The sequence below is a fragment of the Hippopotamus amphibius genome, chromosome 8 (genome assembly GCF_030028045.1).
Source record: "Hippopotamus amphibius kiboko isolate mHipAmp2 chromosome 8, mHipAmp2.hap2, whole genome shotgun sequence".
Lineage (NCBI taxonomy): Eukaryota > Metazoa > Chordata > Mammalia > Artiodactyla > Hippopotamidae > Hippopotamus > Hippopotamus amphibius.
In genome coordinates, this window is record NC_080193.1 from 146,643,927 (window position 1) to 146,664,660 (window position 20,734).

The 20,734-nt window shown below is 58.7% G+C and overlaps 1 protein-coding gene across 7 annotated transcripts in view; it reads left to right on the forward strand.

The window, feature by feature from the left end:
* Nucleotides 1-1,811: 1,811 nt before the first annotated feature.
* SNED1 (sushi, nidogen and EGF like domains 1) overlaps nucleotides 1,812-20,734 on the forward strand; it is a 76,287-nt gene continuing 57,364 nt past the window's right edge. For all 7 annotated transcript variants that reach the window (XM_057744416.1, XM_057744417.1, XM_057744420.1 and 4 more), the window contains exon 1: nucleotides 1,812-2,024. In XM_057744416.1, the coding sequence (XP_057600399.1) occupies nucleotides 1,812-2,024 (213 nt within the window). The remainder of the gene's footprint in view (nucleotides 2,025-20,734) is intronic.

The following is a 20,734-nucleotide window of genomic DNA, read 5'->3' on the forward strand; positions in this document are numbered from 1 at the left end:
GTGGGCGCCTCCTGAAATTCTGCACCTGGCCCTGATGCCAGCCTGAAGGTCGTGAACCTCACAGGAGTGATGTGTAAACCTGTGACTCCCCATCACACACTCACACACAGGGGACCCTTCCACTATTTCTTTCTTTTTTTTTTTTCCCCTTTCCAATGGCTTTTGTCCCCCCAGCTTTTTATTGGAGTATAATTGCTTTACAATGTTGTCTTAGTTTCTTCTGTGCAACAAAGTGAATCAGCTGTATTTATACATCTATCCCTATATCCCCTCCCTCCCGGGACTCCTTCCCACCCTCCCTGTCCCGGCCTCTAAGGCATCACCCGTCATCGAGTGGGTCTCCCTGTGTTACACAGCAGCTCCCCACTAGCCATCTATTTTACATTTGGTAGTGTGTGTATGTCAGTGCTACTCTCACTTCATCCCAGCTTCCCCTTCCCCCTATCCTCTCCCCCCAGCCCTTGTCCTGCAGTCTGTTCTCTACGTCTGGGTCTTTATTCTTGCCCTGTCCCTGGGTTCATCAGTACCATTCTTTTAGATTCCATCTATATGAGTTAGCATACGGTATTTGTTTTTCTCTTTCTGGCTTCCTTCGCTCTGTATGACAGACTCTCCACTATTTCTTAAAAATCACATTTAGCGTTCCTTGCTCTGACTACAAAATGAGGCACGCTTGCTGAAGACATTTGAGAAAATACAGAGAAACACAAAGCCAAGTGCAGAACTGCCAAGACAGTGGGAGCTGCTGTCACCGCTGCTGTCTGCTCACCTTTGGGACGCGCACCGCGTCTTCAGGGGCCCTGCGCTGGGCTTGTCCACACGCATCAGCCCACGCCAGCCCTGAGAGCGGAGGGGATGGGGAAGCCCCAGGGGTCAGGCCCTGCGGTGGGCCTGGGGACCCGGATGCCAGCCTCTGTGGAGGAGAGACACTCATACCCCGACTCTGAGGGCAGCGGTCCCAGCCAGGCAACGGCGGGAGAAGGGCCGCGACGGCCACAGGCTGGAGACACCGCGTCTGAGGGCCTGCTCCCACCCGCGGGGCGGCTGTCCGCTTGCCCCCAGGCCGGCACGGACCAGCCTCCTGCACGGGGGCCCGCTTTACCCACAGCTGGATTCTCTTGCTGTGAGGTTTCCTTAGGGCCCCGAACCACCTCCCCCCGGATTTCTCCTGATGTGGCCATGCAGGGGGGAATCTCTGCTTCATGCCCCGAAATCCCCCAGGCCGGGGTCCTCCTCACGTAAAACCAGACCGCAAGTCTGGAGACTGGGGGGGGGGGGGGGGGGTGCGGGCAGCATGCGGCTGGCCTCCGGCCGCTTCCAGAAGAGTTACATCCAGGCAGCGCTCGGGCGGGGGGGCCCCCGACGGACGACACGCTGGCGGGAGGGGGAGCAGGTCCCCCGGGGGCGGGGCCTGCAAGCACGGCCAGCGAGCCTGCCCGCGGGCCCCGCAGCTCACGCGGGCCCGAGGGTCCGTCCCGGAGCTGCTTTCCGGACACGACGCCTCCCCGGGGCCGGCCCCACGCGGGCGCAAGAGGAGGAGCAGGGGCGCGCGCGCGCGGCCCCCGGGCCCGGGCCCCCCGCCAGGCCGGGCGCTGTCGGGGCCGCCTGATTCGCACGGCCCGGCCCCGCCCCGGCCCGAGGGACCGCCCGGCCGGCTACTTAAGCCGCGGCCGCGGGGGCGGGCCCGGCCCCGAGCGCGGTCCCGCCCGGCGCCTTCCCCCGCGAGAGGCGCCCCGAGCGCGGTGACCGCGGAGCCCCGTCCCGCTGCGCCCCCCGCGCCGGGTCCCCGCGGCCCGCCCGCCGGCCCGGCCATGCCGCGCGCCGCCGGCTGGGCGCTGCTCCTGGCCGCCGCCCTGGGGCTCGGGGCGCGCGCCGCGCGCGGGGCGGTGGCGCTCGCCGACTTCTACCCGTTCGGCGCGGAGCGCGGCGACGCCGTCACCCCCAGGCAGGACGACGGCGGCTCCGGGCTGCGGCCGCTCTCCGTGCGCTTCCCGTTCTTCGGCGCCGAGCACGCCGGCCTCTACGTGAGTAACCCGAGCCCGCGGGGAGCGCGCCGCGCGCCGGCTGCCGCCCGCTGCCCCGGCCCCGCGGCGGCCGCGGGTGGAGGGAGGACCGCGCTCGCTGCCTCCGGCGGCCAAGGCCGGCCCGGCCGCCCGGGCGAGGGGAGCGCGGCCCCGGCCGTCCCTGCGCAGCGCCCGCCGCGCCGCCCGCTCCCGCCTCCTTCGCAGACAGCCGCGCGCCGGCGGGCGGGGGCCGCCCGGGCCCGCAGTCTCCCGAGCGGGCTCCCGGCCCTGCAGCCCTTCGCCCGGCCTCCCGGGCCGCGCGGGCCCCGGCCCCCGCCGACGTCTGAGGCCCACCCGCCGGCGCCCGCCCGGGGTTGAGGTCCTCTGCCAGCCGCCCTTTCGCTCTGCCTCCCCTCCGGAGTCTGGGGGCCGGCCCCTCAGGCCCAGACCTTCAAACGGGACTCCCGGAGGGGGCTCGGGAGAGCGCGGGCGGCTCAGGCCAGGGGACCACGCCTCTGCTCCCGGGGGGCGGCGGGCCCGGCCGCTGGGGGAGTGGAAGGCTGTGCCTCGTGGCTGCACGGAGCATCCCCTTGGCGGGGGCCCTGTGCGCTGGGCCCCGCTGGCCCCTGCATCCCGGCTGGAAAAGGGCTGGGCCAGGCTGACGTCCTGCACCTCCGGCACCGTCGCCCCACCCTCTGCCACCCCCGCACCACCTCCAGCACCCGCCCGCCATCAGCACCGCCTGCCCTGCCAGCTCCCCGCTCAGCCCCGTCACCTCGTCCCTCAGCACCGCCTCTCTGGACCCCAGCACAGCCTCCAGCGTCCCTTGCTCCCTCTCCCACCGCGACCACCGCGTCGCGAGAGGGCTGAGGAGGCAGCCCTGCTCTCTGTCGGTGCCGCCCACTGAGAACCCCTCTGGGCAAGGACAGAGGGGCAGGACTGACTTCGGAAGGTGTGGGGACCGGCGGCGGGGGGTGGGAGGAAGGGGGGCGGGGCTCAGGGTGTTCATCCTAGAAGCCAGAGAGGCGCACACATCCTAGAAGTGGGAGAGCTCGTGGGCGCCGTCTTAAGAGAGCGCTCGATCCAAATGCTCCTTGAGCATTCGGGCCAGGCTCAACCTCCTCACCCCAAGTCACAGGTGAAAATATTATTAAAACGGTTGACCCCCGTAACAGCCTCACCAAACACATCTACCCCTGCCAAAACAACTGGGAGAAGTGGTTCTAAAGTGGAGAGAGGTGCTAGCAAAGCAAATGGTTTCATCAGAAACCAACATTGTGGCTCCTAGCAACACATGTGTCTGCGTAAGAGCTCTTTGCTGAAGCAGAGCTGTTATCCGGCGAACACCTGCCCGTGGGGACTCTGTGAGCCCGCTTCACCGTCTCTTTGCTCAGTAGGAAAGACAGTGGAAATCTTGAGGGCGTGGTGCCCAGGACACCTTGCCTGAAATAACTGCCAGGGCTCTGTGGTCGAGGAGGAAGCGGGGCGGAGGCTTAGAATTTAAACCAGTCAGAGAAGAGAAGGCATTCATTCCGAAGCAAGTGGGTCAAACGGGTGCCTCCCGGCCCACCCAGCCGAGGGGACACTTCCCTGCGTGACCCTGGCTCTGACCCTCGTGCCGCCGGGCGCAGCGTCCGCCAGCCCCAAGCCCGGGTGCCTGCCTCTGGCCACGTGAGGACCCTCCAGGGCTGGACCCCTCGCCCTGGCCTCTGCCCCCCAGCCCCCAGCCCAGTGCCCAGCAGAGAGCAGGCTCGGGGGGTGGATGGCTGCACGGGTGGGTGAGTGAAGGCCTCAGCCCTGTGCTGCTGCCCCGTGTGAAGATCACTGCTTCCCGCTCAGACTTGGCCCCAGCAAGGACTCAGGCCTGCTGCGTGCGGGGCCCCTTTCTAGAAAGCCCCGTCGTTTGGCTCCTTGCTCACGCTGTAGCAGCCGTCTGTGGTAAGCTGTAAGGCTCTGAAAATGGTTGAGAGTCCCTTCTGAACACAGATCAGGTGGCTCTGCTGGTGGGCGTGGAGCGGGGCAGCGACCCTGCTGAGTGGGAACGTTCCTGCCGGGAAAGAAGCGGGACACCCTCACGGGTAGAGGCGGCAGCCGTGCTGTGGCCTGCAGGCCCGGCCAGGGCGCAGTGTCCGCTCGGGGCGACCGTGGGGACTGAGAGGCCGTGAGCCTGGCCGGCGGTGGTGAGGCGTCCCCGTGTCCCCGCAGAAGCCCCCAGGTGCAGCCCCCACCAAGGGTGGGCCGTGGGGGCTGCAGAGGAAGATTTTGGTTCATTTGGCTTCAGGAGCGCCAACTGGCACCTCAGGCGGCGCTTCTGTTCCTTTCTCGGGGAAGCAGTGCCAGGTGGGCGGTGTCCGCGAAGGTGCCAGGCACACTGGGAGGGTCCACACGTCTGTTACGAGGGTGCAGTGGCCAAGACGTGGGTGTGGGGTCCTCTGGCCGTGTCTCCAAGGCTGAGCTGGTGGGGGTGGTGCACAGGGTGGTGCCCGCCTTGCTGTGCCCTGCATCCCCCCCCCAGCGCCTCTTCCAGCCCCTGCCGGCCTCTCACCCACGGTGCTGTGACACCCTTGACCACTGAATCTTGGGGACTCTTCCTCATCCTGGTCTTTGGGAGCTCCTTGGGGCCAGTCCCGGACGGAGAGCCCCGAGTGGGAGACAGGAAGGGTGTGGGCCCGGGACGGGCACTGGCACCTGGGAGCGCCAGGGAAGGAGTGTTGACAGTTGACCTGGTGTCTGCTCATCCGCTGGCATTCCCGCCGGGGGCACAGTCCCCACCCTGCCTCCCCCAGACCACACACCCAGGGGAGGTCCACAGGCCGCCTGGGACCAGTGGCTGGTGGCTTCCTCCGAGAGCCCCAGTTTCCCCACCTGTGCAGCCTGTGACACGTGTCCAACCGAGACTGTCACAGCCTGTCTGGCCACCAGCTCCAGGCCATCTGGAAAACCCACTCTGACCCACAGGACAAAACCAGTGAGACAAAAACCAGTGAGGCGGGTCTGGCAGTGGAGTTCTGCTTTCCTGCCCTGAGGAAACCTCCAGAGAAAGGCACCAGCCCCCTGGCTGGGAGGAGAGGCCACAGCCCCCGGCGGGTAGACAGGGTCCTGGGCAGAGCCCTCCGCATGCTCCTTTCCTGCTGGTACTAGGGAGGCAGCAGGGAGGCGATCAGGAGGCGGAGCCGGTCGGGGTGGAGGGAGGGTCCTCGAGTGGGGTGTGGGAGGCAGGGCTGGCCCCTCGGCGTGACCTCCCTGGCGGCCCGACGGAGGGCGGGCAGCCTGGTCCCCCCCTGTACAGAGAGGAACCTGGGCCTCGGATGCAGACCCAGGAGCCTCCAGACTCCTGTCTGCTTGCCGACACCCCATCGAGATGGGGCCCAGACAGAAGTCCTGCTTCCATGGCCACCTGGGAGCGCTCCTGAGGCCGCCCTCCCTCCCCTCGTCCCCACGTGGTCAGAGCAGGCAGCCGGGCCGGCCGCCCTGCCTTGGCAACACATCCCACTTCCCTGGCCGCCGCCCTGCTGGCCTGGGCACCTGCGGGCCCCTCTTCCCGGGCTCCACCCCTCCAGCCTGTCCGTGGGGCGGCTGAGGGAGACCTGCCCCGTGCAGGTGGGACCGCGCCCCTCCTTCCTGCCCTTACCTGCCCCCTGGCCTTGAGGCCGAGGGGTCCAGCCCCGCGCACCTGACCCCCATCCTGTGCCAGCCCCCCCGGCTCCCTCGGCTCCAGCCGCACGGCACAGGCCCCCCCAGCCACTGTGCTCGCTGCCTGCTTGGAGCCCTTCCCGAGACAGGCAGGGCTCGTGCCCTGAACGGGCCCTGGTGCCCAGCCCCGTCCCTGTGCCCCCCGCGTGTCGCCTCTGACCCCACCGTGGTTGCTCAGTTGTTTCCTCCCTTGGTGGCGTCTCCTGCATGTGCCCCGCGAGGCACCTCAGTACACGGTCACAGCACACACGTGCGTTTGAATGTATTTGTACATCGTGATGCGGGAAGTGGACCCAGGCATGTAGCTACGTCTGTCCACTGAGGGAGATGCGAGCAGCGACGCCCCAGCGGCCGTGAGTGGTCCTAGGGCTCAGATCCTGGTTCCCAAACACCAGTCTCCACGGAAAGGAGCTGGGGCTCTTTGGAGGTTATACGGCCGTGGCAGGAAAAGAAGAAAATGAGCTTGGAAAATCTTGCGCCAGAAGGTAACAGACCGACCAGAGAATGATGGGGGTGTGGCGAAAGGACACAGAGGCCATCCGAAAGGGGCTTTTGCTGGCCGTGGCTGGGTGAGTTAAGCATTAAATTCATGGTAGTGACGGATTTCAGTCCATTAGGTAAAGAGGAGTCAGGGACTTCTCACCGATGTGAGTATAAATACGTGATTAAATGTGTAAACGAGGGAGAAAGTGGTACCGATCGCACTGCCTTGGAGCTGAGTGTCCTGCTCTGGGGAACCGTGTGTGTTCTCAGCAGAGACTGTCCTTGCTCAGGGGATGTGCATGCTGACGGGCTCAGTGGGCAGAGGGTCATCGCTTCTGCGGGTGCCCTCAAGGGGTTCAGGAAACACCTGTGTAGGAGGAGAGAGCACGATGAAGCGAATGGGGCAGCATCCTCGCCTTTGGTGACTGTGGCTCAAAAGGGTGGGCCGTGCGGTGCAGCTCTTCCGTGAGTCTGACATTCTGTTCAGACATGACGCTCCCCTAGGGAGCGCCTTCTGGCAGGATCCCCCGGAGCCCCAGGCACACACCCGGCCACCCTCACTGGGGGCGAGCCCGGCCAGCGGCAGAGGACTCAGGTGTCCCCCTCCTCGGCTCTCGGGGACTGTGTGAAGCCAGACGGGACCAGCTCGCCACACGGCATCTCCAGGGCAACCCGCCATGCGCCCGCCACCCACGTGTTGGCTAATTCGTGTGTTCCCGTGTCCGTCAGAGTGTTTGGTGGAGTCCCAGCTCCGAGTCAGAGTGGACACGCCGGCAACAGTGTTTCATGTTTAGTCTTAAGATCAGTTTTGTTGTAAGTGCTCTTTTGTTCACGATGCTGCCCCAGCCTCTGGAAGAGAGCTAGCTTGTAGAAGCAGCTCCGTAAATGTCGGCTGTTCTTCTGATCGCTGGGATAACACGCCCGTAATTCCACCATCCCCAAAACAAGCACTGTAAATATTTTGGCAAAATCCTTCCTGATGTGTTTTCAAGTGTGTTGGGCTACCATTTCATACAAGTTTCCACTTCGCATATTTCTTTCAGTGTTATACCAGGAGCGTTTTCCAATGCCTTCACTCTGCTGTGAAAAATGTACTTTTTGGTGACCGTATAATATTCCATCCTGTGGCTGTACCATAATTCTTGTAACCAATCACAACGTATGGACTGTGGGGGGGGGTGGTTTCAGTGTCTCCCAGGATGCTCTGGTGCACACCCATCCTACACGCATCTTTGTGCAGGTCTTTTGTTCTTTCCTTTCCTTCCAATAAGGTCCTCCAAGTGGGCTGGCTGGGTTCCAAGGAAGGTGCTTTCCAGGGCTGTCTCCCTACTGCTCCCTGCTGCCTACACCCTCCTCTGCGGGGGGCAGGGGGCCCCCTCGCCGGTCCTGAGTCAGCCTAAGGGCATGGCTTCTGGTCCTCCAGCTCCCAGGCCACCCAGGGTCCCTGTGGTCCGGGCGATGACGCGGTGGGGGCAGTGCACAGGCCCAGGGACGAAATGAGCTGGGAGAGCCTGGGCGCCCGCGGACGCTGCTCCTGAGGCCCTGAGACCGGGGCTGGGCCGCCCGCCCCCGTTCCTCCCCCACAGGGGGTCCAGCCTCAGGGCCTCGACATCCAAAAACTGGCTCTTTGCGAACTGGGGCAAGTCCTTGGTTCCATGCCTGCTGTGTGCGAAGCACTGCCCAGCTCCCCAGCCCGAGGCCGCGGCAGGCGCAGAGGCGCTGAGTCCAGGGTGGGAGGAGTGGGCGTGGTGTCCGGGCAGAGGGCCCAGGGCCCAGGACTGCGCCGACCTCCAGGCGGGTCCGGGGGGGGGGTCCAGGGCCAGACACAGCCCCTCGGGCCCTCAGACACATCCTGCAGCACATATGTCCTGCCACCTGCTCGGGGCAGAGGGGCTTCTGGCACAGGCAGCCCCAGGGGTCCCGGGGGAGGGACCGCCGTCCCCAGAGTGAGACGGGCCGGGTGAGAGGCCTAGGCGTGTGGGAGCAGAGACACGCCGGGTCTGCACTTGGAGGTGGCACCTGGGGTGGTGGCTGCAGGTGACAGTGGCGCCGAGGCGGCTGCAGAGCTCAGGGCACAAGATCAGGCGGTGCTCCGCCTGGGGGGGCAGGGGGCGGTACTGCCCACGCGCAGGGCGTGTCCAGGAGCGACTTGGGATCCGGTCTGGGGCGGCGGGGGCGCAGCTGGTCGAGGTGTGCCTGAGGGGAGGAGAGGGAGGGGCTGCGAGGACAGCGGGAGGGACGGGACAGGAGAGGGACAGGTGCCTGGACCTCCCCCCCACCCCCACCACCACCGAGGAGCAGCCCCTGCTGGAGGGCGCTCAAGGGCCTGGGTTCAGAGCCGTAGGCGGGGCCTCGGGCCCCGGCAGGAGACGAGAGGTGGCCACAGGGCCCGCGGCCCTGGAGGGCCCGGCCTGGGGGGAAGGGCCACCCTCCACCACTGCCCTCTGTGATCCCACCCGGCGGGGCATCCCTCCTCCAGCACCCCAGCCGGGTGCCCCGGCCTCCCTCCCCCCCAGTCCTCTCTGGCCCCCCGAAGCCACGTGAGGCCGGCCCGGGCCAGCATCCCCTCCTCACCGGGCTCTGGGTGTCCAGGGCCCCACCCTGGAGGGGGCCCGGGGCGCTGCCCACGGCTGGCCGGTGAGCAGGACCCCAGCCCCAGCTGTGCTTGTGGAAGGAATCCTGGTTCCCCAGAAAGCTGCCAGGAAATAAAAGACATGCCTACATTTTTCAAAACAAGCGTATAAAAGGCCTCGGGCTTTATTGTTTTATTTCTGGCAGAGACGTCAAAGTAGGAACCGAGGCCCCGCCCTTTCTGAGCTGATGTTTGCAGAGCTGGGGTGCTGTGGCCGCAGGGTCTCCGGCTCCCCTCCAGGCCTGCCCTCCCAGCTCAGAACAGCCCCTCCCAGCGAGGGTGGCACCAGCCAGCCCCAGGCTGCCCAGTTCAGGGACCAGCCAGACGCACATCACACTCTTTCTGCTGCAAGTGGCCTCTGAGAGACTCTCCAGGACAGTTCCGTTCCTTCCTAGTTTTATCCAAGTCGGAAATGCCACCAGGCACCGGGGAGGGCTGGCCCCTCCTGCGGGAAAGACCTGGGTGCCTTCTCCTCGCTGGCCACGTGTGCCCCCCCCAGGTCAAGGGCAGGCTTACTCCACGCCCCGTGGGCCATCTGGCTGCCGCACGTGGCCTCAGGGCCTCCCCAGAGGACCAGCCCAGGCAGTGACCAGCAACACCCCCACCAAAATCCTCGCCTGCTGGAGAGGGGGGTACCCAGGAGAGGTGGCTGCACCTGCCGGGCCGCCCCCGTGCTCCCCTCCGTCCACGCGGCCTTCCCGAGCAGCCTGGGCGCCAGCACCCCCCGGGCGCCCTGTGTTTCTCAGCCACAGGTGTTTGGTGCCCCCGAGAAGCAGCCCCTCTTGTGGGAGAGCAGAGCGCAGCCAGAACTGGCCCCGAGGCCTGGGTCTGGGGAGACCAGAGGGAGGCCACGGGGAGGCCCTGGGCGTCCGAATCCGTGGGGAGGGGCCGGGGAGGGCTGCGGGGCACGCGGAGCCAAAGGCCCGCGGACGGTGCCGGCATCCTCCTCCCTTCCTGCCCCTGGGGTCTCCCTGCGTTCCTGCCAGCTTCCCGGAGGCCGGGGCTGGGCTGGCCAGGCCCACCTGGCTGCCGCGGGCCCTGAGGGGCCGCGGGCGTGGGCAGCACATCCTGGCCCAGGGACCCGCGGACGGCCAGGCCCACGTCAGGTTTCTGAAACGTCAGTGGCTGAAGCGCGTCCTGGCGCCAGGCAGCGGGTCAGGGTCCAATCCTTTCTCCTGTTTTCCTGTGTGTGGCGTGTTTTACAAAGTGCTGTTGCAAGTAGCAAAATAATAATAACGTTGATGTTTTGTGGGAGTAGCATTCGCTGGCCCTGAAGAAGGAGAGGGACCCCAGTGCAGGGAGGCGGGGGGCTGCAGCATCGCTCCCCACACCCCCAGCCCCCCCCCCAGAGGGTCAGATGTTCTCCTCTGGACAAATCAAGTCCAGCGAGGTTCCTGTCCAGGTGGGAGCGCCTGCCAGCAGCCTGCCCGCTGCAGCCCTGGCCCTGCTCTGCCCTGGCAGGGGAACAGGGCCGGCTTGTTCGGCCTCTTTCCTGGCCCACACCCCGTGGGGAGGGCGGCAGCTGTCTGGGGCGGGGGTGAGAGGGGAGCCGGACGCGGCCCAGTGCTGGCGGGCAGGCCGGAGGCCTCTGCGCACACCTGAGCGCCGGACTTCAAAGGCAGGAAGGAAACGCGGCGGAGTGTCTGCGGGAGCCAGGCCGGCCGGGCCCGCTGAGGAAGAGGGGGTGCAGGATGCGGGGCGGGCGGGGCCCACCCGGCAGGTGGCCACGGCCGCCTGCCGCTCCGGCCCGGCCCCAGAAGCCGCACCCCAGCCTGCAGCGGCCCCCCGCGCCTCCTACCGCTGCGTTCCCCTCCCATCCAGCTGCGACTCCTCACCCGGGGCTCTTTTCTCCTAAACACGCGCAGAAAAGGGAGCCCCACGTAAGTGTGCAGCGGAAGAGCAAACGTAACGCAACCCCCGTGGGACGGCCCCACGTTCAGGCCTGGCGTTGCCGGCCCGCCCGGCCCCGCCCCTGCAGCGTGCGCCCCGGCGAGGCCGCCTGCACCTCCGCCTGCTCCCGCCTCCTCCCCTCCACGCCGCGCGTGTTGGTCCGTCCGTGACTTGCCCGCTGCCGTCGCGGTGCGATGACAGGCCGTCTTTGGGGTGTGCACCCGCCGTGGGCGTCCGGAGCCGCCCCTGCTCTTAGACCACTGCTAACAGTGCTGTCTGTGAACGTTCTGGAGCACGTGTCCGTGCCCGCGGGCGCTGGCGGGCCGGGTGTCGGGAGGTGCGCGGGCTGTGGGTGTGCCCGCCACGCCATGGGCTTGCCGACCTGGGGGTTGTGGACGGTGTGAAGACGCGGTTCTGCTGCGTTTTCATTCTCGAGTCTGAGCACACGTTGTGCCCTTGCCGTTGGAGTGCCTCGTTGATGATCCAGCTGCAGGTCTCCTCTTTTCCACCGAGTTCGCGTTTCCCTTGTTGCTTTATGGGAGCTGGGTATGTACACCAGGTTACAAGTGCTGCAGACATCTTTTCCCTTTTCTGGGCACCTCGTTTCACTCTCTTTAGTGGCGCCTTTGCGTGAACAGACGCTCTTGAGTTTAACGTCGTGAATGTACCCGTCTTTATTTTTATGGTCAGAGGTTTTTGCTCCTGGTTTTAGAAATCACCTCAAAGTCATGAACTCGTGTTCCGTGACGTCGCCCCGCCACCAGCATCACTGCTGTGTGTTCGCACCTGCACATGTGGCGCTGCGCACATGGTTTCAAGTAGGGCCCCTCCTCCCCGCCCCCCCCCACCGCCCGAGTGTGCGCCTGGGCCGCCGCCTGTCCGGTCACTGTTCCTCGTGAGAGCCCAGTGTCTGCTAAGGCATCCAGCGTAGAGCAGCACGTCCTCCATCTTTTCTTCTCGAGAAGGTCGTGGCCATTCTTGGCGTTGCATGTTCACATAAACTTTAGAATTGGCTTCTCAGGTCACACACACACACAGACACATCTGCTGGGATTTTTACTGAGATTGCATGGAATACATAGACCCACGTGAGAACTGATACCTTTACAATATTGACCCAGGCAGCCCAGGAACGGAGGACGTTCCTGGTTTTGTTTAGATCGCCTCTGACGTTCGTGGTACAATTCTAGAACTGATGGCAGGGAAGCCTTGCACATCTCTTGTTAGACTCATGCGTAAGGACTTGATATTTTCTATACTATTGTAGATGGTGTCTTTTCTACATTTCTTTTCTGACCACTTCCTGCTGTTGGTGTAGAATCACAGCTGAGTTCTTACCTTTTCTAATTGTATACTTAACAACCAGAGCAAACCTCTTATTAATCTTACAACATCATCTGGACTCTTTCGGACTTTCCACGCTCACATTCACATCATTTGCAGCTGATGATAGTGGTGTTTCTCCTTTTCTGATCACTTTACATTTTGGTTCAGTTTTTGCCTTGCTGTGCTGGCTGCACAGATGTTAGCAGGACCCAGAAGGAAGTGTTCCACGTTTCACAGTTAAACACGATGCTTCTTCCTGTTTGTTTTCAAGGTGCGCTTTTTCAGGTTAGGATGTCCTCTCATATTCCTATTCCTGTTCTCGTGTTTGGGGAATTTTTATCACATGTGGATGTTGGCCCTTATTAAATACCGTCTCTATGCCTATAAAGATGATGATATGATTTTCACCTTTAATCGGTTAAATTGGTCACTTAAATTAATTGATTTTCTAATGTGAAGCCATGCTTGTATTCCTAACAGAAATCCAAGTTGGTAATGATTATTCATCCGATTTATATTTGGCTGCATTCTGTTTGCTAATAATGCATTAGGATTTTGTCAGCTTTTATATGTGCAATCGGCCCGTTATTGACCGGCTTTGTTACATTTTACTGTCAAGGTTATGCTAGCCTCATGAAATGAATTCTGCTGTCTAGAAGAATTCATCTATCTCTGGACTTATTTCTTGACTATTTGGTAGAACTCACTGATGATGCCATGTGGACCTAGAGTTTCCTTGATGGGAAAATTTTGAACGCTGATTGAATTTCCTTATGATTATAAAGAATAGATTTTCTATTTCTTCTCACATTTGGTAAGTTGTGTTTTCCTAGGGGGAAAAACCCATTTTATATACAACTTCAAGGTTATTAACATAAAATCGCCGAGGTCTGGAACTCGATGGTACCCTCCTTTTACAGGCCAGTGTGAGCCTGTCACCGCTTCCTGGAGGCTGGCGGAGGCCCAAGGCTCCCAGGTCAGAACCAAGGCCATTAGGACCCGAGGTGCAGCCAGAAGCACACCATGTGGTTTTCATTGGTGTCCCTGGCTCTCAAGTCCCACGAGGCCACACGGAGGGGCCCAGGCAGATGGAGTCCAGACTGTGGGCTTGCGTCACAGCCAGGAAGCCCTGGGCTCGGGGAAGCCATCACTCCTACGGCAAGCCTGCCTTTGTCCCCAAGGGCGAGGACACTTTGTCCCTCAAGGGTGATCTCTGCAAACACAAGCCCAAGACCCGGCCCAGGCAGGGAGTGAACAAGCAAAGCGTGCAGAGGCGTCCCCCACGGCCACCTCCCCGCCCCACCCGTTCTGGGCCAAGCTCAGATTTTCACACGCGTCTGCCGTTCAGTCAGCCACTCTGATGAACCGGGTCAGCAGAGGCCAGCATCAGATCTGGGTGATCTGCTGCCCGCAGGACTCCGAGCAGCACGATGAGGTCTGGCCCGGGTTCCGGGTGCAGCCGGGAGAGGCCCGAGCAGTCCTGGCCAGGCCACTGTCCATCCCGACCCGCGAATGCGTGCAGACCGCCCGCCGATCTTGGTCGCCATCGCCAGTGATCACAGAGGCCGTAAACGAGCCCAAAAGGCAACTCCCGTCAGGGTGACCAACTCACCCTGCTTTACCCAAACCTTCCCAGTTTTACACTGGAAATCTGGCATCCTGGGAACCCCCCCCGTCGCAGGCAGACTGGGATGGTTGAGCCCCTGCCCACCCTCCATGGAGAGACATCCTGTGATCACTCCCCACATGCAGGCATGTGACCCGAGGGGACTCAGGCCTGTCAGTGTAGGATCTGTTAAACTTGATTCAGATTTCTGTCCCACCAGTTCGGTGACAGTCAGAGGGCCGTGTCACTGACCATCTGTGGCCTCAGTCACCACACACAACAGAACCTGAGGCCAAGTATGAATTCGTGTCGTGAGACAGCAGCGAGGTTGTGCCGTCGTGCATTTACCTGCAGGGAGGGCAGGGCCCACACCTGGGCAGCAGGCGCCGTAGAGCAGTCTGTGACCCTAGTGTCGGTGGTTTTTCCATTTTCGTAGCTCAGCACAGACAGGTGGGCAGCCGCACGGCTGCCTGACTCGGGTGGGCCGTGGGGGCTTTGCCAGGTGCTGGATCTAGGGGCCAAGAGCAGTCACGCCCCCCCCCCCGGCACCCCGGGGCTGAGGTGGTCCCTGCCCACGTACGGGCTTAATGCTCTCACTCCTCGGGCATGAAGCCGTGTTCCGTCTGGTCACATGAGTCCCCTCCTGCCCTAGCCATCCTCTGCCCACACCCAGACCTTCCCCAGGAGGGCTCGGGTGCAAAAGCCACAGGCATTTGCGTAAAGAAGACAGACACCATTACCTCCCCCGCAGTGGCCCCCAAGGACCGCCGCAGATGACAACACGCAGTGTCCGCAACCAAGTGACCGTGTCTCCAGGACCTGGAACTCTGTCACCCAACAGAAAGTGAAGTTTGAATCCCGCGGCCCCTGCTGGCGGGCCGCACCTGCTGTCAGGGGGAGGGACACATCACAGTGCCAGGAACGGGGCGGGCGGGTCCCTGTTTTCAAAGGAGAGCCGTGTACCCTGTACCCAACCCTCTTCATCCTGGCCACCACCCAGAGGGCCGCCAAGGGGAGCCGGACCCTTCCTGGGGCCACACTCAGTGAGCACACAGCCCAGCCAGGGTGTGACGACCAGGGCAGGCGAGGTGGCAGAAGCCTTTGGGGGTGATTTTTGAGGAGGCTGCTCCAGGGTTCATGATACCAGGTGCCCTCGGAGGACGGGGAGCGCGGAACACTCATCAGACACCTGACTGTCACCGCTGCGGGGGCCTTGGAGACCCCGGCCCACCCCTGCCAGACACAAACCGTTGAGGGAATCCGCGGTGGCAGCGCCGTGGCCGGACTGGGCTGATGAGGCTGGACGGGCGGCACCGTGACGGAAAGTGTCGACCGCCGTGACACCCCCGTGGTGGGGCCGGGCCAGCTTCTGTGGACACAGGCCTGGCGTGGGGCAGTGGATTTTGTGCCCCCGACGCAGAGCCCTCTCTTTTGCTGGGTCCGCGGTTATGGCTGCGTTGCCATCTCTGGTACGAGGAGGGACGCAGGGGTATCCCCGTCAGTCCCATCAGAGAACAGCCCCCCATGGGCGCCTGCCCGAGAGACCTAGACCGTGCAACCCTGTTCCCACGGTCACAGCCCTAAAGATGAGCGCCTTTAGTGGGCTTGGCTGAGCTCTGCCTGGTGGCAGCGTGCCCCCCACCCTGGAGATGGGGCACAGGCTTTTCCCACGGAGGGTCAGGGCGTGGACCTCCGTGGCTCTTTTCGCCCCTCAGCTCCGAGCAGCTGGACGGTGTGCGGACGGGTGGGCGCGGCTGGGTCCCCGCAACGCGTGGCCCACGCAGCCCCACCCAGGCCCATCCGTGCAACCTGGGAGCTGAGCGTGTTGTTTGTGCTTTTAAAAGGCTGGAAAAACAAAACAGGAGGCGAGAAGCACACGCGATGGAGACCATATGTGGTCCCTGGGGCCAAAGCGTTTACTGTCCGGCCCTTCACACAACAGTCTGCAGACCCTCGAGCAGACCCCTAGAAGCCCCCGCAGGTCAGGACAGCCCTGGCAGGTCTGGTCCTTCAGAGCAGCCTCCGTGGCCAGGGGAGAGGGTGTTGCAGCTCTGCCTACGTGCTGACGGGTTCGTGGGCGCCGGGCCGGCCGGCTGCTGCCCCCCAGTGGACGCCAGTGGGCCCAGCTTAGCTGGACCATCCGTGAATCAGGCCAGCTTTAGGGGTCCCTCTGGGACTTGAGGTCCGCTAAGCCAGGGCTGCGCTCCGGGTGCTGGGGTGGGAGCTGAGCCCCCACCAGAGGGCAACGGCTGGTGTCTCATGTAAACCGAGATGGCTCCGGGCACGTGTACCTTTCCCATTTGGCCACCCACCCCGCTGGGCCCCTCCCTTGTTAGTGGTCAGGTTCACGTCGGCCCACCCCAGTGGGGGGTGTGGGGCAGAGAGTCACAGGCCCCCCCGGGTCACACTCAGCTTCTAGAGCTCCCACGGGGAGCGGGCAGCACCCCAGTTTTTAAACAGGGTGCAGTGGCCCCAAAGGGAGAACCTGGACACTTCCCGGACAGATGTGCAGGCAGCCATCACACTTTCAGACACAGAGGCCACGTGGCCCAAGTCCACCCACGGGGCCCCTGAAGCTTCCCTTCCGCACTGCAGACCCACCTAAACCCCGGCCGTTGAATTCTGGCGTCTCTTCCTACGGAGGCACATCCGGTGGGGCCCGCAGCGGCCAGGACCTGCCCTCCGCCTGCGGGAGCGCGAGCGTGGAGGGGCCGCGGGCAGAGTGGAGGCCGCCTCCCTCTTCCCAGCACCCCTGCACTGCTGTGCCCTCCCCGCCCCCAGGGGCCCAGGGTCACGGGTGCCTACCCGCCGCCCTCCTCCTGCCTGCCTGCCTGCATTCCTTTCCATGTCTCTTCTTTCTTTCTCCTCCGTCTTCATCGCTGAGATATAATTCACATACCGTACAGTTCACCCTCTTACAATTCAGTGGCTTTCGTGTATTTACAGAACTGTACATCCATCACCACACTCACCCTTAGAACAGTTTCCGCACCCCCGAGCTACCTAATCCTCCAGCTTCCCAGCACGCCAACTACTTTGTTTCATGGATTTGCCTGTTTTGCGTGTTCACATCGGTGGAATCATACAGTCTTTTGTGACTGGCCTCTTTCACTTAAAATAATGCTTTCGAAGTTCACTCATGTTGTGGCCTGTGTCAGTACTTCATTTCTTTTATTTGCCAGAATTACTCCATTTATGTTTATAACTGACCGTTCGCGCAGATGTGGATTTCTCACTCCCTTTGGCTGTTATGAGTGATGCTGTCAGGACGTCTGTGTGGCCGTGTTTTCAGTTCTCGCGGGTGTGTGTGGGTGGAGGTGTGGGTTTGCTGGTGCCTGCGGTCACCCCGTGTCTAACCACGTGAGGAGCTGGCCCCGTTTTCCAGGGTGGCCCGTCCTTGCTCTCGCGCTTCTCCTTCTGGAACTCACTTCCTGTGTGCTGCTCCTTTTGTCGTTGTTCAACAGTCATCCTTGGATAATTTGTTCTGTGGTTGGGTTTTTTTGTGGTTTTTTTCAGTCTTTGCTTTTCTACTTTTGGGGGGTTATGATTTTCTGTTATTTTCAGCAAAGAGAATAAAGGTTCCTCTTGAAATATCCTCAAGGTCAGAGATTCTTTCCTCAGCTGTATCCAGTCTACTACTGAGCCCATCAAAGTCATTCTTCACTTCCTTCACGGTGTTTTCTATCTCTAGCATTTCTTTTTGTTGTCTCACAGGGTTTCCACCTCTCTGATCACTCTGCGCGTCTGCCCTTGCTGTCTGCTTTATCCGGTAGATCTCTTAGCATATTACTCGGAATTGTCTTATATTCCCAGTCTGGTAGTTCTAACCTCCTGCCATGTCTGGTCCTGATGTTTGCTGTGTCTCTCCAAACTGCGTCTCCTACCTTTTATTCTGCTTTGTAGTATTTTCTTGCGTAAAACGAACTGCTGTAAGTAGGCCTTTAGTAATGTGGTAGTAAAATGTGGCTATAAATTCCCCTCTAAGTTCTGCTTCCACCGTACCTTCACATGTTTTTTGCTAAATAACACTTTTGTTATCTTTCTGTCCAAAGTTATTTATGTTTCTTAATTTCCATACACATGGGAATTTTCTACTTTTGGGGGGTTATGATTTTCAGTGTAACTGCACTGTGGCCAGAGAACAAACTGTATTTTTTGCGATCATTTGAAATTTATTGACACTTGCTATGTGGTCAGTATACGGTAAATTTTCATGTTATATCTGTGTTATCTGTTAGGTCAGTTATTGTTTACAGTGTTCCGATTTTCTGTATTTTGACAGACTGTTTTTGTCTGCCTAGTCTGTATTTTACTAGCAAAGGTGAGTTGAAATGTACCCCGTGATTATGAATGGACCTATTTTTTTGTCAGTTTTTCATTTATGTGTGTTGAGGCTTTGTTGTTAGGCATATAAAAATGCAAAACTGTTACATCTTTATTATTATGAAGTAACCCTATTTGTCTCTAACAATACTTATTGCCTTATGGTCTACTTTCCCTGGTAACAGTATAACTATACCAGGTTTCCTTTGCTTAGCATGTGAATGGTATTATATATAGTATTTTAATTTTTATTGATTGATTGGATATGTTTTAACTGGAATATCATCTCAATTTAATGAATTACTGATGTAGTTGTGTTTCAGTCTACTATCTTCTTGTGCTATTTGTTCCACCTGCTTTATATTTCTTCTTTTTCTCCTTTCCTGCCATCTTTTATGTCAAGTATTTTAATCATCCCATCTTACCCCCCGATCAGTTAGGACTACATACACTATTTCTATTCTTTTAGGGGTTACCTTAGGCAGTACCATATGTGCTTTTAATTATCAGTGTTCACTAATAAGTTTATTAATGTCTTTAACCTTCTCTTAGAAAATACAGTAAACTTGAATCGCTTAAATATGATTTATACTCTCCCAACTTACAGGCGATTATTGTCATGGACTTTAATTCTATATATATTTTTAACACAGTTCCACGAAGCATTATTTATGTGGTCAGTGTTCATTCAAATTTATACTCAAACCTTCCACTTTAGTCTGCTTGGGGTGCTATAACAAAAATGACATACACTGGGTGGTTTAAAAGACAACACCCAAAAAATGTGTTTATGTCTCACGGTTCTGAAGGCTGGGAAGTCCAAGATCAAGGGGTGAGCAGATCTAGTGTCTGGTGAAGAACCACTTCCTGGTTCGTAGATGGCCATCTTCTCGCTGTGTTCTCACATGTCAGAAGGAGCAAGACAGCTCCCTGGGGTCTCATTTTTAAGGTCACGAATCTCATTCATGAGGCTTCCGTTCTCATGAGCTACTCACCTCCCGAAGGCTCCACTTCCAAATACCATCACATTGAGGAGTAGGTTCCAGTGTGTGAACCGGGGCAGAATGGGGGCCTGTTCAGCCCACAGCAACGTCTTTGTCCTTTTTCCTTTCTGCATCTCTGACTTTACATTTCCTTTGACTTCAGTTTCTTTTAGTGGGGGTCACCGGGAAGACCACACTAGTCCCTTTCCCATTAGAATGTCTTTTCGTGGGTCCGCTGCTTATTTATTTATTATGTGTAGGAGTTGTGCTTACTTTGCCTTCGGCAGTAACGAATAAAACTTCGTGTTGGCAGTTTATACATCCTTCAGCAGATCAGAGATAGACTCCCACTGTTTCTCTAGCTCCCACTGTTGCTTATGAGAAGTCAGCTGTCAGCCTCCCTGTAATGCCCGTGATGGTAATTTACCTGTTTTCTCCTTCTAAGATTGTCTCTTTCTCATTGACTTTCTGCATTTCCAGCATGTGTTTTCTGTACCTTTATTTTTTCCAGGTAGGGAATCACTGGGATTATTGAATATACAATCTGATGTCTTTCATCAGTTCTGGAAATTTCCCAACCATGGCATTGGTATCTCCTTGCCTTCTTACATTTGGCTGTCTTACTGCTTCCCATATCCCTGATCTTTTCTTCTTTATGTCCCACCTTTTTTTCTCTGTTCTGAATTGCAGATCATGTCTTCTGACTGTCTTCTAGTTCCAGTTCACTCACTCTTTCTTCAGTTGCATCAGACCTGCTCTTAAATGTCTAATTTAAACACAAATGCTCTTAATTTCTGTTATTTAGTTTTAGTGCTAGAATTTCTACTTAGTTTTTTTAAATGGCTTTTAAAAAATAATTTCCATCCCTGATGATTTTTTAAATAAAATTTTGTATTGTGGAAAATATACATAATAAAAAATTGACCATCTTAACCATGTTTCAGTGTAAGTTCAATGACATTCATGTTGTGCAGCCATCACCACTATCCATGTCCAGAACTCTTCATCTTGCAAAACTGAAAGTCTGTATCCATTAAACACTACTTCCCCCATTTCCTTTCCCCATGGGAACCATCATTCTGCTTTCTGTCCTAATGCTTTTTGACTGCTCCAGGTACCTCATATAAGTGAAATCACACAGCATGTGTCCCTTTGTGACTGGGTATTTCACTTTGCATAACATCGTCAAGGTTCATGCATGTATCATGTGTCAGAATTTCCTTCTTTTTTATTTATTTTTCCCTGTCCCACTTTTTTTTTTAAAGAACTTTTATTGAGATACAGTTAACATACAATAAACTGCATATATTTAGAGTGTACAATTTGGTATTTTTTTCTTATTAGTAATGTATATATGGCAATCCCAATCTCCCAATTCCTTCTTTTTTTAAATAATATCCCATTGTATACATACATCACATTTTGCTTATTTATTCATGCCTTGCTGGAACTTTGGCTGTTTCCGCCTTTTGGCGATTGTGAATGATGCTGCTATGAACGTGGGTGTACGAGAATCTTTTTAAGACCCTGCTTCTAATTCTTTTTAGTATTGTTGTGGGCTACATTGTGTCCCCTTAAAATGTATATGTTGAAGTCCTAATGCCAAATGTGATCGTATTTGGAGATAGGGTCTTTAGGGAGGTCATTAAGGTTAAGTGAGGTCATAGGGGTGGGCCCCTAATCTGACAAGAAGAGGACGCGACACCAGAAGGATCTCTCCTCACGTGCACACAGAGGAAGGGCCCTGTGCGGACACAGCGGGAAGGCAGCCATCCACACACCAGGGAGAGAGGCC